General features: G+C 47.8%; 6 protein-coding genes across 6 annotated transcripts; 4 read left to right on the plus strand and 2 right to left on the minus strand.

The window, feature by feature from the left end:
* Positions 1–616: 616 nt before the first annotated feature.
* PCYB_103450 (60S ribosomal subunit protein L4/L1) lies at positions 617–1,858 on the plus strand (the record flags this gene model as incomplete). The annotated part of the gene is made up of 1 exon (XM_004222894.1): positions 617–1,858. Exon 1 carries the CDS (start codon positions 623–625, stop codon positions 1,856–1,858), a length of 1,236 nt encoding a protein of 411 aa, XP_004222942.1. The 5' UTR covers positions 617–622.
* A 1,104-nt stretch (positions 1,859–2,962) lies between these two features.
* PCYB_103460 (hypothetical protein) lies at positions 2,963–3,702 on the plus strand (the record flags this gene model as incomplete). Its single annotated transcript, XM_004222895.1, has 3 exons — positions 2,963–3,066; positions 3,334–3,440; positions 3,605–3,702. 3 exons carry the CDS (start codon positions 2,963–2,965, stop codon positions 3,700–3,702), a joined length of 309 nt encoding a protein of 102 aa, XP_004222943.1.
* A 1,515-nt stretch (positions 3,703–5,217) lies between these two features.
* On the plus strand, positions 5,218–7,140 carry PCYB_103470 (rhomboid protease; the record flags this gene model as incomplete). The annotated part of the gene is made up of 1 exon (XM_004222896.1): positions 5,218–7,140. The coding sequence occupies exon 1, from the start codon at positions 5,275–5,277 to the stop codon at positions 7,138–7,140; it is 1,866 nt and encodes a 621-aa protein (XP_004222944.1). The 5' UTR covers positions 5,218–5,274.
* Positions 7,141–8,598: 1,458 nt separating this feature from the next.
* On the minus strand, positions 8,599–11,103 carry PCYB_103480 (hypothetical protein; the record flags this gene model as incomplete). Its single annotated transcript, XM_004222897.1, has 3 exons — positions 8,599–8,873; positions 9,102–9,838; positions 10,577–11,103. The coding sequence occupies 3 exons, from the start codon at positions 11,101–11,103 to the stop codon at positions 8,599–8,601; spliced, it is 1,539 nt and encodes a 512-aa protein (XP_004222945.1).
* Positions 11,104–13,175: 2,072 nt separating this feature from the next.
* On the minus strand, positions 13,176–15,350 carry PCYB_103490 (TBC domain containing protein; the record flags this gene model as incomplete). The annotated part of the gene is made up of 2 exons (XM_004222898.1): positions 13,176–14,393; positions 14,580–15,350. 2 exons carry the CDS (start codon positions 15,348–15,350, stop codon positions 13,176–13,178), a joined length of 1,989 nt encoding a protein of 662 aa, XP_004222946.1.
* A 1,342-nt stretch (positions 15,351–16,692) lies between these two features.
* PCYB_103500 (histone deacetylase) lies at positions 16,693–17,898 on the plus strand (the record flags this gene model as incomplete). The annotated part of the gene is made up of 1 exon (XM_004222899.1): positions 16,693–17,898. A coding segment is annotated over exon 1 (1,179 nt), but the record flags the coding sequence as incomplete, so codon positions are not given.
* Positions 17,899–18,251: the final 353 nt, after the last annotated feature.

Consider the following 18,251-nt stretch of genomic DNA (forward strand, 5'->3'; position numbering starts at 1 on the left):
ATAATTCCCTTTTACAACACTGAAAACAGTAATAAAAGGATCCTTTTTCCGCGTTACTCCTTGGGCAGTGAACGACTGACATACATTTTCGCGAAAGCTGAATTGCTTCTAACGCAAATATAAAAAAGATTCACACGAGCGTGTATCGCTTTACTCCCCCCCTCTTTTTCTGTTCCAGCGGGAAGCCCCTTCGAAGTCTGCGAGGTAAGGTGAGCGAGATGTGGCGATGAGCGGTGATTATATGATCTGAGCGCGTTGGTTATATGGTCGCGGTGATTATATGACCTGAGCGCGTTGGTTATATGGTCGCGGTGATTATATGACCTGAGCGCGTTGGTTATATGGTCGCGGTGATCTTGGCGAAGGAGGCGTGCGCGGCGAGGATGTAATTCACGCCGTGGCGTGCCAAACAGGCTTGACAATTTCTTTGCGCAGTTACGCATGGTTGGCTACCCACACCGCTAAGCCCCTGTAGAGATGCATTTTTCAGTTCGCCCGCGTGTTGTCGCCAACTCCCCGTGGTGCGAAGCGCGTCCTTCGCTCGTGTTATGTCGCATGGTCACCGCGTCACCACTTAACCGCTTCTCCGCGTCACCCCGCCCCGTTCCGCGCGCAGCACCCAATGGCGACCGTGAGACCCGTGGCAAACGTGTACAGCACGAGCAACAAGAAGGTCGTTGGCGAGGTGGAAATCCCGGCGGTGTTTCAAACTCCCATAAGAAATGATCTCATACAGGAAGTTTTCAAGAATGTATCGAAGAACAGGAGACACCCATACGCAGTCAAATTAGGAGCGGGGTATGAAACATCAGCTGAGTCATGGGGAACAGGTAGAGCAGTAGCAAGGATACCGAGAGTACCAGGAGGAGGAACACATAGAGCAGGACAAGGAGCATTTGGTAATATGTGCAGAGGTGGAGGTATGTTTAACCCAACAAAAATATGGAGAAGATGGGGAAGGAAAGTAAACCTTAAAGAAAAGCGTTACGCAGTTTGCTCATCCATTGCAGCTAGTGGGGTGACTTCATTAGTCCTAGCGAGAGGACATCGTATTTCGAACATCAAGGAAGTCCCACTAGTAGTTAGCAACGATATAGAATCTATTAGCAAAACGAAAGAAGCTCTCAAGTTTTTAATTACACTAGGATTGAAAGAAGAAGTGAACAGATTAATTAAGTCAAAAAAAATCAGAGCTGGAAAAGGAAAAATGAGAAATAGAAAATATCGAATGAGAAACGGTCCACTCATTATATACAACAAGGATTCAGGAGTTAAAAAAGCTTTCAGAAATATTCCTGGAGTTGATTTATGTAAAGTTAGCAAACTCAACTTGCTTAAGTTAGCTCCTGGTGGATCCATTGGTAGGCTGTGCATATGGAGTGAGAGTGCATTTAAAAAATTGGACATAATTTATGGTAGGATCTACAAGAAGAAAATTACAAAAAAGAATTACATTTTACCCAAGTCGATTATGGCGAACTCTGATATTTATCGTATCATTAGCAGCGAACAAGTACAAGGAACCCTGTTGGCTAGGAAGAGACCTTGCAAGAAGAGATTACAGAACAAAAATTCTCTCACAAATTTTGCCGTTAGGTGTAGACTGAATCCAGCGTATAAGCTCCTCAGATCTATTGCCATCAGGAGAATGAAGAAAAGGTTGGTGGAGAAGAAGAACAACAAAAAGGAACTCCGAGTGAAGAAGAAAATCGAGAAGAAGGACCTGCAGAAGGTTAACCACGCCTACTACACTAGCATTGCCAACTCCATGAAACGCAAGAAGAAGAAGGAGGAGAAGAAGGCCAAGTCGAAGAAGGACGCCGACAAGGCCCTCCTACCCACGGCAGGCGATGAGTGAGAAGAAGGGAGCTGCGTAGCGGCTGCGCACCGTTCGGGGGAGGAGAAGGGAAGGGAAGGGAGGAGAAGATGAGATGAGATGAGATGAGATGAAATGAAATGAGATGAAATGAGATGAGATGAGATGAAAGAGGGACGACGAAAGAGAAGGAATGCTTCCCATTCGGAGCGCCCCCTTGGGAGACGCCCGGCCGGCAGCGTTGCCCCCTCTCTCCCCCCCTCGGAATGCGGCCACATCGATGCATATTTCTTTTTTTTTTTTTTTACAAGTTGGTAAATAAAAAAATATATGTATGTATATGCTGTATATATATATATGTGTGTAGATGCATGCGCCCCTTTTTATCGCTCCATGTTGCTTTTCTCGTGCGCGCCCCATTTTCAGCGCCGAGTTATTTTTTCACCCCCTCTCCCCTACATGGCACTTGCCACGTGTCACGTGTCACGTGCCACATGCCACATGCCACATGCCACATGCCACATGCCACGTGCAACATGCCACGTACAACTTCAAAGACATCAAAAACTGGAATGCATGAAATTTTTATTGCGTATAATCCCAACTGCGTTGTAATGAGGGTTGTACTTTTGGACTTGGCAGTTCTCGTTGCCCCACACTGTGAGGAACACGGAAAAGGGAGCTAACGCAATACGATGTGTGTGAGCACAGAGCTGCTATATGCAGGTGACCACCGACGTGGAAGCGAATAGGCGCTGTTGTTACTAGTATTAAATCGACTGTTTCAGCCGTCGCAGGTGCAGCCGCGTATTATCGACACGTGGCACGCAGCGCAAAAAATTGCACTTCAGCTAAGAGGGAAAGGCGACCTCCATTTTAGCGCAGTTAACGTTGAGCTGAATCGTTTGAAGATTTTTTTTTTTTTTTTTCTTTCTTTCGTTCATTCGTTCTTTCGTTCATTCTTTTTTTCTTTCTTTTTTTCTCGCTTTCTTTTTTTCTCCCCCTTTTTTCGCAAGCTGCTTGGGCTAGTGCTACTCCCCCTCTGTGGCATCCCCACGGGTATCAGCCCAAGTGCACGGGTTCATACGGATTGAGGTTGTGCATGCAAGCCCTACCCTCACTAGAGCCGCATACCCACTTCAACAAATGAGTGTCAATCGTATTAACAAAATCCTGCTCTGTTCCAAAGTTGAGCTTAAGTCGATTGGAAAGGTGGAATTCTATGCGAGCGCGTCCAATCGGGTCGTGAGGTAAATCAGCTCCCCTGCGTGTTGGTTGGGGAGTTGGAAGGGCCCCACGGGCGGTCCAGCAGTTCGGCCGTTCGGCCGTTCGGCAGTTCGGCCGTTCGGCAGTTCGGCCGTTCGGCAGTTCGGCAGTTCGGCGGTCCAGCAGTTCGGCAGTTCGGAAGTTCGGCCGCTCGGCCGCTCGGCAGCTCGACAGTCCCGCCAATCAAATGCCCAAGCAACCACCTCCACCTGTTAAATACACCCCCCCCTCATATGCGCTCACCCTCGTAGCGACTTCCGAGCCTTCTTCCTGCCCATGCTCAAGTACAACAATTTTAGCGTGGAGTTCTCCTTCCACCCCGCGGATGGAAAAGACGAGAAGGTGGTCCTATGGCCAAGTAAAGCACCCTCATGGTGACATCATGTTTACGTGCATACGGCATGTGTGCATGATTTCGTCCGTCCCCCCACTTTTTTTTTTTTTTTTTTTTTTTTTTTTTTTTTTTTCCGTACTGTCGAACCAAACCGCTTGGTACACTACACGCCCACTCTCCAATTTTAGGAAACCAAGACACGCACACCCTGAACTTGGGGCTGTACAGGTACAGCCAGCTGCTGTACGACCGCATGGTTTTTCTGGACCGGAAGTTCTCGGAGTAGCGCGAAGCATGGCTGGACGCGGGGAGGGGAGAGTGCCCATCACGGGGGACTCCATAAGTTGGCCTCCCCCTAGCATGCGCCATAACGTATATTCACATGGAGGGACACGGCGGAGCGACACGGCGGAGGGCGTATTTACTTGCCAGCCTGCTCTATTAGCGTGTAAGTGACCCCCCGTAATAGACTTTCCCTCAGAAAGGAATGAACCAAAAGCGGAGGGGGAAATAATTGCACATTAATTTTAACGTTAAGCGGTTGGACCCTGAATTTTTTCCTCTTCCTCGTCTTCCTTTTTTTTTTTTTTTTTTTAAGTTCTTGTGCTGGACAATAATGCTTTGCTTCTCTTCTTCTTCGTCTGCCTCCCCCTTCTCCTCCCTCCTGGAGTGCACACTTGACTGAGTGGAAAATATCACCCCCCCCCTGTTCCCCAGGAACTGTGCACATTTCCGTATGCGCCATTTTAGATTATTCTCTTCACTTTGCAACTTAGCATGCATGACTTCATTTTGGTGCACTCCTTCAAATCTGCAAAAATGACACACTTTTGCTTGAACAGGTGGCCCATGACGCTTCGCCTGTCCCACGCACCCCCCTTCACCGCACTGCGCGTCACTACACTACGCGTCACTTCGCGTCACTTCGCGTCACTTCACTACGCTTCAGTACACTACACTTTTCATTTTTGTATCCTTCCTGGGGTTGGTTTTTGTTGGCCGCGCGTGTTACTCCGCCGCACGTGTTACTCCACCCCTCGCCGCCTCACCCCTCACCCTTTGCTCCTCCGTTTGGCCGTCCAGTCCACTGTACACACATTTTTAGGCCGCACTTTACTTCCCCCCCCAGTGAACGCGTACCCACTGCCTGACGAACAAACAAACCACTCCGCGCACGTGCCTACGCGCATACGGCGTATTGGAAAAAGTTCGCATGTGCATATTTGTTTTAAGATATGGTTTTTTTTTTTCTCTTTTTTTCTTCTTTTTTTTTTTCTTCTTCTTTTTTTTCTTTCCTTTTTCTTTCTTTCTTTTTTCTTTCCTTTTTCTTTCTTTTTTTTTTTACCTCATTTTTGTTTTCCCAACTTGGGTCACCCTATTCATCTGTCCACGTTCCCTTTTTGCATTTCATGGGTCGTGCCAACCAAACTGATTTCACAGGTTAACTTGCGGAAGAGTTTTTCGTAGGATACTTACCACTCCCCCTCGGCATCAGACCGATTGCATGCGCAAGCATCGATCCGCGAATGGAGTGAAGTGGTTGGGCATTAAGGCTGTCTCTTTTTTTTTTGACCCCGCCTTGGCCAGCCCAGCTGTTTGGTGGGCCTTTGTCTGTCAAATATTCTGTCCGTTTGTCTGCCCCTTTGTCTGCCCCTTTGTCTGTGGCTAGTTGTTCTTTTTTTTTGTGCCCACCTTGGCGACTTCCGTTTTGTCCTCCGTTTAGCGGCTTTCATCGTTTGTCCCCCGTCTAGCGGCTTTCCTTTTTTCCCCGTCTAGCGGCCTTCCTTTTTTCCCCGTCTAGCGGCCTCCATCGTTTGTCCAGCGCCCCCACCCACGCTGCTTCCCTCCGCGCGAACCCATGGGGCCGGAGAAAGCGGGAAACGGGAATCATGGAGAAAATAGCAAGAGCGAGGCGGTCAGCCACGTGGCGAACTCGCCCAAGAGGCTGGGCGCAGAGCTCCCCAAAAAGGGAGAATTCAAAAAAGCGGTGCCAAAGAAAAATATCCTGAGTGATTACAGAGTAAACAAAGGGGTGCTCCTGTCGAACGAGAAGTTAGCGAAGAATGCGGACTCGTCCGACAGGGAGGTGGCATCCGGTGGCAACAAAGAAGACAGTGACGAGGAGAGTGACCTTAATATTACTGTTGGACGGGGCGGAGGCACTCGATCGAAAAGAGATACAACGGCTGCAGCCGGAGAAACCGCCACCACCGCCGCCATCACCACCACCGCCACCGCCGCTAAGAAAGGAAGAAACGGCCCCAGTGACATAAAAATTTTAGTGACGAACGATGAGCCTCTGCACACGCTGCCATCAGGAGCCGTGGGGAGAAGAGCTCCGCTGAATCCTTTTTCATCCCCCATCCTTGGAAAGTACAGGAGAAAAAATAAAAATGCTAAAATAAAAGTCAAAGACCCAAGGCTTAATAATAACCCACTGGTGGGGAGGTTAGTAGTGTGTATATCTTCAACAGCGATCCTGTTTTGGATCTTCTTCGCAGAAATGATTTTTAATTACAATACATTTAATGGGAGATGTATTTCGAAGGTACTATATCCTATTTACACAGAATCTGTGATGAAGAAAAGGGAACCTTTTTTTGTGTTCCTTGGTTATGGAGCATGTGAATACAATTTAGAGGAGTCTGCATCGGATCGACATTTTGTCGGAACCAGTGCATCGGACAAAGGTTGGCCCACAAACAAGGTAGAAGAAAATAGAGATGCAAGAGGAGAATCCAGCTGGGATAGTGTAAATACACGTGTATATAATCAGTTAGGTGGGTTGAACACAAATTACATAAGAAATTATGGAGAAATCTATCGACTGTTTTGGTCTGTCTATCTTCATGGTGGATTCATGCACATAATATTTAATGTGATATGTCAGATACAGATTCTTTGGATTATTGAACCTGATTGGGGATTCATACGAACTCTGATTCTTTTCTTTACTTCCGGAGTTACAGGGAATTTACTCTCTGCTGTTTGTGATCCATGTGGTGTCACCATCGGCTCTTCTGGTGCATTGTATGGTTTGATAGGAGCTCTCTTTACTTACTATATTGAATACTGGAAAACCATTCCTAGACCCTGTTGTGTCGTAATTTTTATGCTTATAGTAACCATTTTTGGTATTTTTATTGGTATGTTTGGATATACAGATAATTACGCTCACATGGGTGGTTGTCTAGGGGGGATACTCTATGGCTTTGCTACCATCACTACTGTCTCTGCAGCGGATAAATGCACACTAGGGGAACGTATGTTAACATCTGCACCCTTTTCATGGTTTTTATCTGATGAAACGAAGGAGTTGATTAATGCCAAAGCTAGGGAAAAGAAAATACGAGGAGATAACTACCGAAAGAAACAAATCGCTAACAAGGTCCATAAGAATGACGCTCTCCATGTGATGATGTCTCTCATGAAGAATCGAATAAATGAGGAAGGTAGACCTCCATGTAAAATGAAACTACGCGAATGGATCGTCCGAATCACTGCAGCCTCTGCACTCATCATCCTATGGATCGTTCTCTTCGTCTACCTACTCAATGAGACCGCCTACAAGTCCTACACCCCCATGGGGCAGATCAAATTTACTGGTGTCCACACTTGCTTCTGCTGCGAGGTCAACAAGGACAAGTTCCCCTTTATCAGTGCAGAGAAGTTTTACTGGTGCTTCACCAACGAGGAGGCTACCAAGTACTACTGCGGCAAGTGAGCGCAGCGGGGGAGTGGGGAAGCGGTGAAGTGGGGAAGTGGTGAAGTAACGAAGTAACGAAGTCGCGAGGCAGCGTAGCCAAGCCGGCAGGATGGGGAGATGAAAAGGCGGAATGCGCGAAGGGGCCCTCTTCACGATCTGGTAAATGTTTTTTGCACCTGCGGTGGAGCGGTGGAGCGGTTAAGCGGTTTTGCCGTTTGGCCGTTTTTCCGCTTGGCCGTTTTTCCGCTTGACCGCTCGACCGCTCGACCGCTCGACCGTTTTGCGGCATAGTAGTAACCCTCACGGCGGCGCCGCTTCTGCACCTGGCGCGAATTATTTTTAAGCCCCGCACGCGCCGCGAGGCAGGGGTGCACGCGCGTCCCTATGCATGCGTGTGTGGTTATATGTGCGTGGTTAATATGTGCGTTGTCAATCTGTGCGTTGTCAATCTGTGTTATGTCAATCTGTGCGCTGCTAATATGTGAGCTGCTAATATGTGAGCTGCTAATATGTGAGCCGCTAATCTGTGAGCCGCTAATCTGTGAGCCGCTAATCTGTGAGCCGCTAATCTGTGAGCTGCTAATCTGTGCGCTGCTAATCTGTGCGCGTGTTCGTAGGTGCATCCGCGCGGCGCATCTGCACAGCCCGTCCCCATAGCGCACCTGCACACGCGAGGAGAGCCGGCGAGTGAAAATAAAACACCTACTCGAAATTAAAAAGACGCTTGGTTTCGTTCACAACGTTTTGTATAAGCGTGGAGAAGTAGACAGGCCTTGAATGCGTGCCTGCATTGAGGGAAGTGGGGTTACATAAATCAATATGGTGGCGAGCGCAGCTAGCTGGGGGGCAGCTAAAGGAGTAGCGGCGTGAACAGCGGTGGCGTGAGCAGCGGTGACGTGAGCAGCGGTGACGTGAGCAGCGGTGACGTCGCAGTTATGGCGTGAGCAGCGGTGACGTCGCAGTTATGGCGTAAGCAGCGGTGACGTCGGCAGTTATCACGTGAGCAGCGGTGACGTCGGCAATTGTGGCGTGAGCGGCCGTAGCATTACAACCGTGGCGTGAGCAGCCGTGCCAGAGACCCCCCGTCAAGGAGAAAAAAGGGTGCCCCACGATGAGTCCAAATATACAAAAACACGCGCACGACGAGGTAACACAAAAATTCTCTGCTATTTTAAAAATTTTTTCTTTTTTCATATTTTGGCAAAAAATGGAGAAAAAAAAGGCGTAAAGGGGACCCGTAAAGAGGGGCTCGTAGAGAGGGACCCGTAGAGAGGGACCCGAAAAGGGGTGCACAAAAAGGGGGACCCAAAAAAGGGGGGCCCACATGGAGCGACCCACATGGGGGTGACCCATAAAAGAGTTACCCACAGAGGGGTCTCCACACGGGGCATGCAAAACGGTTTGCACAACACGACAATGCAGCGAAGCTGACACCCCAGCTCTGCTGCAACGCCGCTGCGGAAGCCTGTCCGCATTTCAGTCGTTTTGGTAACCATAATAATCCACTTGGTACCAGGGGAGTAGACTCTGGAAAAAGGCTATAATTAAATTGCTATTCAAGGAGACGTAATAATTGGAAGAAGTTCCAGGTGTGTGGGGAGAGTAGGTTCTGTTTTTTTCCATCATGAAATCGGGTAGGAGGTAATTGCTTGACTTGAATTCTCCGACCCGGACGTCCTTGTACTTGTTTTTGTCCAGGAGGGGGACCTTGGCGTGCCACTGTGCGCGCGCTTTGTCCAGGGCTTGGGCCGCTGCGAGGGGGCGTGGTGAAGCGGGGGTAGACATGCGATGAAGCGGGGATAGACATGCGATGAAGCGGGGGTAGACATGCGATGAAGCGGAGATAGACATGCGATGAAGCGGGGGTAGACATGCGATGAAGCGCGGGTAGACATGCCATGAAGCGGGGACATGTGCTGAAGCGCCGCGGCAACACATGTCACCACGTGGAGGAGGCACCTCTTCACCGATGCACCTACCTGAGGGGTCCTTGTACAGCTCGTGCAGAAAAGAACTGCACACGTGGAACCACGTGATAATCTTCTCCGATTTGTAATATATGTTGTTCTTCTCTAAGTAACAACGTATTATTTTTTGTACAGTTTCATACTCTTCCGGGGGAAATAAACTAGCGGAGGAAAATGGAGGACTAGCCAGGATATCCTTAAAGGATGTCTCGTAAATGGTTTTCTTCACCACCTTGGTCGTTTTGAAGTTGTTGTAATTAAGAAATGTGTGCAGGAAGCTGGGGAAGCATAGGAGTGCTCTTAGGAGAGTTACATGTGCCGAAAAGGAGAGGGAGGGTTGTTTCTTCTTCTGTTCTTTGGTGCTAACTTTGGGGGGGTTGCTCTGATCACGCTCAGCACTACCGAGGTCATCCTCTGCATTGTCACTTTGGCCAAGTCGGTCGTGTCCGCCTCTTTCGCCATCCCTGTGGCAGTTAAAACGAATGGAGAAATGGGGACTCAGAAATCGACACTCCTCATATGTGAAGGCACTCACCAGGTCGTCTACACTGACCACTCGAATTTCCTGATGGTCCACAAAGTTGTTGTTTTTCAGGTACATGCTTAGTGGCAGGGAGAAGGCGAAGTTGGGGAGGATGAAGTGCAACCTTATTTCGAAGTTGTCGAAGAGGAGCTTGCTCTGCAGGGCGTTTCCGGCTGTCTGCGCTTCGCCGTCTTCGCAGACTTTGCAGCCTTTGCATCCTTCGCAGCTTTTGCAGCTTTTGCAGACTTTGCATCCTTTGCAGACTTTGCATCCTTTGCACCCTTCGCATCCTCTGCACCCTTCGCCGATTCCACAGCCCCCTTCTTCCAGGGGGTCCTCCTTATCCTGCCCATCCTGCTGATCCACGGAGTATTGCTCAGGTCCCAGGGACAACTCTGATCCGTCTTCGCTCTCCATCCCATAGAGTGGTCCACCATCCAAATCTGCATCACTTGGGGGTTCCCTTTTCACATCGTCCCTTTTCGCATCGTCCCTTTTCTCTAATTCGTTTGTCCTTCTCTCCAGAGTGGGGAGAGCATCTTCCTCAGTGTAGCCATTGCCTAGTTGGTTCGTTTTGCTTGGTGACTCCTCCTGTAAGGCGTTTCCCTCCGCGTGGGCATCTCCCACAAGGTTGGTATGACCTGATGAATGGCCCCCCTCTGCTGCTCCTCCCTCTGCTGCCGCTCCTCCCCCTGTTGCTACTCCTCCCTCTGACGCCGCTCCCCCCCCTGCTGGTGCTCCCCCCTCTGATGCCGCTCCCCCCTCTGCTGCTGCTCCCCCCCCTGCGTGTACATTCCCCGCTTGATCAAAATAATACTGTGCCGATTGTCTATTCCAAATGTCTTCCTCCCACTTGGGGTGATACATTTCTGGGAATTTCATTTTGTTGTGAAAGCAGTTGCTCTGAGCAGAGGGGAAGAAGGTGGCTATAATTTCGCTAAGTCTTGCAGGGGGTACAACACACTGTACATTTTGTATCACAAAATTGAAAGAGAAATAAATAAGAAAGTCAAATAAAGTGCATTTTAAAATCAAGCTGTCTATTCGAAGGAGGATGCTACACAAATCATACTGCAAGTCAATTTTGCATAAAAGTTTGGCTACTTCAAGTGAGGTGATCGTACATGCTTCATTCTCTAAAGAGACCATATGCATGTAAAGTGCTTTAAACAAAGCTTTGTTATCATACAGGTAAGGATTCACGTAAATATTTCTACGTTTGTTTAAGTTATTGGGATGGAAATCGATATGAAAAATATGTTGTAAAAGGAGAAGAGCCAACTTGGTAAATTTATTGGCCACTTCAAAATTGTTGTTCTCATTGTAATATTCAGACAGGACTAATAACGTGTCGACATGGAATGGAAATTTTTTTATTAAATTGTGCATTGCTTCTATATCATGAGTATCTAACAGGACATAAAATAAATTTTCTGCTTCCAAATATAGCTTATATTTTTCCAATTTGAATTCGTTTGCATATCTTTTCATCGCAAATGGAGGATGAACTATTTTCGTGGTGTAATCTTGTATAAGCCAATTTTTTATATATTTTATTTTACTTTTTTGGATGAATTTTTTTTCCTTTACGAAATCTTTTCCAAAAATTCTTTTCAATTCTACATTGACATCGAAATTTCCTTTTTCTAGCTTCAAACAGTAGTCATATTTTTCATGTGTGCATGCTGACAATTCTGGGAGGTCCATTTCGGATGGTGCGACCCCTCCTACTCCTCCCTCCTGTGTCTCTTCATCGGCGTTATTTCCATTTGGGTGATCCCCTGTTTTTTGCTTTTCCTCCTCTTTCATTGTGTGTAGTATGTTGTCTATTTCATCGTCTAGGTTTTTTTTTTTCTTTTTCTTCCTCTTCGCGTTGCGCGGGGGGGGGGCTCCGCTGCCTCCCTTTTGACTGGCTTGTTTGGCGTCACCATTTTGCGACTGTTTCTCTATTACGCCATTTTGCGACTCCTCCCCTTTTACACCCTTTTTCGATTGCCTCCCTTTCTTACCGCTAGGCGCTACTTTTCCCTCCCCCTTTTCAGCGCTCCCCTTCCCGGCCGCTCCACCACGCTGACTAGCCGCGCTACTCTCACTCCCGTCGCTCCCCTCCGAGTCGTCCAAGTACGCAAAGACGCTCTTCTTCTTTGGCCTAACCGTCACCGCCTCCTCCTCCACCGACTCTCCAAGTGTTTTTATCTCATCGCGGGTCTTCTCCTTTAAAAACTTCTTCACCAATCGACTAGACATGATTTGCTAAGTCGTGCCTTTCGAGTGGGCGAGTCTGTAGGGGGTGTCATTCAGTTGGGAAGGAAACCCCCCTGTGCTGCATCCCGCGGTGCTGGAGAACAGGGGAGTTCACGCCGCCCAGGCGTAGGTTTGTATACTCCCCGTGGTAGGCGATTCAAGGGGTGTTTGCCAAGTTAGGGGCTTCCCCTACTTCCTATTCGCTTTTCGCCGTTATTTTGTTTTATTTTGTTATATTTTACTTTATTTTATTTTTTTTTTTTTTTTCCTTTTTGGAAGGAGGGGGGGTTCTTTTTTCCCTTACAGCGGCCTCCTTAACAAATCGCCTTTCGCGAGAACATGCGATTCGATTGCATGCTCATTCATTCGGAGCGGAGGGAAAACAAAAAAAAGGAAAAACGTATGAAACGGCAAAGCACCATAAATAGGATAAAAAAGTGAATCACCAAGGTGCCAAAAAGCTGCGTTGCTGCAATGTAGCAGTAACCAACCAATTCGGGTACGCAAAAAAAAAAAAAAATTGTCAACTCGGCGCAGCATGGAAAAAAATACCCACCCCCAAAAAGGGAACTTCGCCTATGTGACCCTCCACCCTCGATGCGTAATGAAGTACACCAAAATGCGTACGCTACTGTGCGACGAGAAAAAAAGAGAAATTTGTTTTGAAAAGGGAAAAAGAAAGGAGGACGGGGGCCAGGGAGGGAGAATCCTCCCACCTGGCGCCAAATAATCATAGCAGGTTTTCACACATCGTGGGTATTAAAAAAAAAACAAAGGAAAAAAAAAGAAAAAAAAAAGAAATAACTGGGCATGTTAGAAGAGCGTTGCGTGAAGAGGGGCACAGATGGCCTTCTACGTAAAACAAAGTCGTCATGTAGGAAGAAAGCATGTTCGTGGCGAACGAACAACAAAAAAAAAAAAAAAATAATAAAAAATACATACATGCATGCATACATACATACGTACATACATACGTACGTACGCACAACGAAGCAGTGCGTGCACATATAAGAAACGGAAAACAACACAGCTGGTGCTTCGTCGACCGCCTCAAGCGACGAGATGAGGCTGCGGAATAAATAGTGAATTCCCGCCGGAAAATTTTTCCAATCAGTGCAGGGAGCTCCCAAAGGGGAGTTGCCCCTTCGTGGACAGCTCCTCCCGGGGGGGTTCGTGAAGGCGTCCTGTTTGGAGCGCCCCCTCTCAAGTACCATGGGGGAGGTCCTCCATCGGGGAAGTCCTCCATCTGGGAAGGACCCCATCTGGGAAGGACCCCATCTCGGAAGTCCTCCATCTCTGCCGCCCCCCCTGGGGAAGCTTCACCGGAAGGACTTCGTAAGGTTCAAGTCGTAATAGGTGTTCGTTTCTACGCAGGCGTTCCCGCTGGGGTGTGCGCTGCAGCCCTCCTCTGCGGTGGCCTCTTCTTCCCGGGTGCTTCCCTCGATGGTGGTGCTGTCCCTCCGGAGGTACTTGCGGCGCTCCTTGACGCCACAGAAGAGGCTACTGTTGAAGTTCAGCGAGAGGCACTGGTTCTCCGGGGCGACTTCGTTGGAGCAGCTGGGGTCGAGGAAGAGGTTGGCACAGTTCACCTGGTTGGGGCAGCTCACCTGGTTGGGGCAGCTCACCTGGTTGGCGCAGCTCGCCTGGTTGGGGCAGCTCGCCTGGTTGGGGCAGCTCACCTCGTTGGCGGTGCGCGAGGGAGGGCGTCTTCTCCTCTCGCCTACTGCTCTGCCAACGGAGTCACCAGTCCTGCTGTCCACCACCCCCCGTAAAATTCCCATAAATCTGTGCATGAGGTTATCCCCATTATGCATGGCGAATAACCCGCCAACCTGCTGCATCACTTTGTCTCCCCTGGTGCCATTATCGCAAAGCACAACGGAGCACCGGTTGGTTTGAACCCCACGGTGATTGACCTTAGTCACATGAACATCAAAGCTAATGCCATTCTTCCGGAGAAAAATAATTTGTCTCAAAATCCGATTAGTGACCTTAAACCTTCGTAAATAGGGAAAGAAATTTTTTTCTTCAAATAGGTAATCGGTGAAGGGGAACTTGGTGATCGACTTGAGGAAGGATAAAGCTTCTTCATATGATAGAGATAAAATTTTTTTCTCAAAATGGGACAAAAAAATTAAGCTCAGTTTTATTAAGATCTTCAATCCGAAAAGAAAAAAACTGTCCCATAATTTCACTGTCTGCTCATACGTTAAATCTTGAGAAAATAGAGTCATGAACCAGTTTATACAAAAAAAATCAATTTTTATTTTTTTTCTTCGAAAATAGGAAGACAGTCTGGGGAAGTAGCCCTTTATAAGGACCTTCAGTTGGTACATAATTTTTTTCAGCTGGGGGAAGTTGTAGATGTACATTCCTTTTAAGTTGAAAATTTTTAGCAGAGCTATGAAGCACCTGGCTGTGTATAGCTTGTCCTTAAGGACGAGGAATAGGATTGCAACGACGTAATTCATTCCTTGACAGTAGCCCACATTTTGGAAATACAGCGAACATATCTTTAGCACATCGAAGAGTTCTTCCTGGGGGGACGGACCATCTGCGGAAGCGTGGGTAGCGGTTGCTCCTTCTGTGGAAGCGTGGCCAGCGGTTACTCCATCTGCGGAAGCGTGGCCAGCGGTTGCTCCATCTGTGGAAGCGTGGCCAGCGGTTGCTCCTTCTGTGGCCCCGCCCCGAGAAAAGAACCGGTGGGGGAAGGTCCTCGGCACGTCCTTCTCGATGATCCGCTCGTAGGTGCTCCTCCTCCGCGTCAGCTCACCAAACAGGTCCTCACTCAAGTACGTGCTTTCCCCCAGCAGGATTATCTTCCAAATCATGCCTCTCTTTTCACCTCGAATGAATTTGCTCTTATAAATATTTTTTAAATTCCCCAGAGAGTAAGTTTCGAAAAAGAGCAGCTTGCAAGCCATAGAGCAGTTGTGCCTTTCCTTTTCGTTAAGGAACGAAATAACCCTCGTCCCTAGGAAGGCCTTCAAACTAGGGGTGACCAAAGCGTTCTTCAGTAATCCCCGTAAATATCCGTCTTCACAGTAGGTGACATATTTTTCCTTTTTCCCCTCATCTGGTGTGTGTTCTCCTGTTGGTAGTTTCTTCTCTTCCTCAGTGTTACCTCTCCTTTTTATCCTCCCACCTACGTTTTGTCCTGTCCTCCCACTTATGTTTTGTCCTGTCCTCCCACCCACGTCTTGTCCTGTCCATCCATTTTTTTGGTTCCTCTCCCCATCGATGTGTTCTTCTTCGGGCAACAGCGCACATCCCTCCTGTGTGGCCTTTCTAGGGCTGTCTCTTTGCACTCCTCGCTTGAGATTAAACAGTTCGCCCCCCTCGTAGGAGCGCTGGAGGCCATTCCGGTGGTCATTCCTGGAGGGTGGATTTCCCTGGGCAATTTTACCCCTTCTTTCATCTACCCCCCATTCACCACGTGCAGTTTCCTTCCCCCCGTGTGCTACAAAATTGCGCCTCCCTTCATTGTGATTCATTTCGTTGGAGAGGGAGGAGAAAAAGGCGCAAGTGGGCAGATATATAAATGGTTGCCCCCGCCTCGTTTTTACGGAAAAATTTTTTTCTTCTTTTTTCTCTTTTTTCTTTTTTCTTCTTAAACTGCACTACGATGATATTTCCCCGCCTGCTGCTTCATTTTGGTCATGTGCGATGATACACATGATGACTGTTTTCTAATCGATCGGGGGAGTTGCTGGAAAAAAATTTTTCTTTAAAAACGAGGCAGCGGCAACTATTTATGTATCTGCGAGATGTGTTCCTGAGAAGAAAAAAAAAAAAAATGTTGGCAGTCGGGAGAAATTTTAAGAGAGCGCAATTGCGAAGGGGTTCAAGCGTGCACATCGGGGAGGGGAGCAAAAAAGAACGACAAAAGAAGAGCGCCAAAAGAAGCACGCCAAAAGATGCACGCCAAAAATGGGGAAAGGGGGCGAATGGAATGAAAAACGACATGTGCAGCGCGCCTCTGGAGAGTGCCTCCCGAGTGTGGTATTTCCCCGTTCGTGGCCCACTCTTCAGTGTCTACCCCCCGAGGCGGTAACCTCCTTAACACGCAGCTCGCGAGAGTACGAATGTCCAATCGGGAAACAAGGCGAAAGGGCCATCATTTGGCGGAGGGCACCATCCTGCTAAAGCGGTGCTGGTCCGATTTTGTGCAACGTACAAGGGGAGGGACAAAATGGGGAGTCTCCCAACCTGGGAAGGAAGCGTGTCCACAGGATGGTAAAAAAAAAAAAAAAAAACGCGGCAAAAAGGTGAAGAGAAATAGCCACCACCAGCCAAAACGCTTCTGCGGAATGTTCAGTGGCATTGTTTTATTCCCCCGGTTCGTCTTCTCATAATGGTTGTGTAAAGTATATCTTTTTTCTTTTTTTTTTTTTTTTGCGAGGTAGGACAGCCGAGGGGAGCAATGCAATATATCTACCACCACCACCCCCTCAGTTGGGAACATCCTCTTCGTGAAAGCTTCTCCTTACGTGTAAAAAAATGCTCGAAATGAAATTTTCTTCCCCCCACAAAGGTTTTATCCCCCTTCATGTTTGGTACACCCATCTGGTGTTATTCTGTGGAGATGCTATATCGATGCCGCTAAAAAAAGGGAGCTCTTCTTTCCTCCGAGTTTCCCCCCGTAGGATGTGTCCCTGTGTGTGCTTCTCCCACTCAGCATGACTCTCCTCCTACGTGTGCTTTTCCCCTTATGTGTGTTTCCCCCCCTACGTGGGCTCCTCCCCTTATGTGTGCTTCTCACCATCGCGGCTCTCCCCCCCGATCATTCCCCACGTATCCCCAACTGCACTGTACCGCGGCACCCGCTCCTCCCAGGGTGTTCACCCAAAAGGGGATCCCCTATGAGGGGGAGGTCCTACTTGGAAGGAAATAAACGCCCCACAATTAGGATAACACGAAAGAGGATGCACAAAAAGAAGTTATCTCAAAGCAGTATCGATTTACTAATTGACAAATTTTTATTCAAGTTTGATAAAAACCATCACCAATCGGAGGAGGACCTCCACGTGTGTGCAAAATTTGCAACATTGCAGAATGAACTGAACAGAGCTTCCCGGTTAGCCATCTTTGGAGGAGAAGGACACTCCAAAGTGGTAACGAACCAGAAGAGGTGGTACTCCTCCCTGTCGAGAAACCCCCCGTATGTGTTTCACCCGATTTACTCAAGTGTACCAATGAAGGAAAAGTATCATCGATTTAAAATAAAAAAATATGAAAAAATATTTTCCCGTCTGATTGAAGGAGGGATATACAACTCGGATTATTCCATCCCCTCCTGCAACATCAGTGAGATGATCACCCCTTTGTTCAGCATTCATGACGAAGGATTTATTGAAGAAATATTTTCCATAGTGATAAATAACGAACAAGTGGAAAAGTACGAATTGACTTTATACCCTTATTTGGTGTGCAGATTTTTAATTGAAATTAATGGCACCATTTTGAGTTCCCTGTTGGCCATGAAACATTTTATGTGCATGCACATAGGGGGGGGAAATCATCACTCGAAAAAAAATCGGGGAGACGGGTTTTGCATTTTTAACGATGTTGCGATAGCAGTTCATTTTTTATTGTCCCATGGATTGATTGATAAGGCCATCATTCTCGATGTGGATGTTCATCAAGGGGATGGGACAGCTGAAATATTTCGAAATTGTGCGAACGTAAAAACGATCAGTTTGCACTGCAGGGACAATTTCCCTCCGGTGAAAGCAAACTCGACAATAGACGTCGAGTTTGATTCGTTCGCAACGGATGCTGATTATCTGGAAGCATATAAAAAGGTTTTGGATGATATAGCAGCCGAACAAAATTGCATCATTTTTTACCTGTCCGGGGTGGACATCAGTGCGGACGATGACCTTGGCTTTCTGTCCGTGTCGGACGCGGGCATTTATCAACGGGACTTAATGACTTACCAGATGGCCCGTCAGAGGGGCATCCCCGTCGTCACCGTGCTGTCTGGGGGGTACAACGAGTGCGAGGAGGTCCTCGCGGAGAAGCACCTCTTGACCTTTCGGTGAGGGCTGCGCCCTAATTCGACGCACATTTGCACCGTGGCAAAGATGCGAAGCTGTGAAGCTGTGAAGCAGCAAGGAAACAAAACGGCGAAGAAGTAAACACACAAATTCGCGCACACACCGCCGCTTTTCCTCCCCGCAGAGCCGCAAAACAATCCTGGAATTCTCGCAACCCGCAGATCTGAGAAAGCCCCGCTGCTGCATTTCACCCTTCAAAGTAACCTTCTTTTTTTTAAAAAAGGAAAACTCTCTTTGGCGCACATCGCGTGGAATGTTTCGCATGAACCGTTCAGGTAAAAAAAAAAAATGGTGCAACAAAATGTATGATCAAAAAAAAAAAAAAAAAAAAAATAG

The sequence above is a fragment of the Plasmodium cynomolgi genome, chromosome 10 (assembly GCF_000321355.1).
Source record: "Plasmodium cynomolgi strain B DNA, chromosome 10, whole genome shotgun sequence".
Classification (NCBI taxonomy): domain Eukaryota; phylum Apicomplexa; class Aconoidasida; order Haemosporida; family Plasmodiidae; genus Plasmodium; species Plasmodium cynomolgi.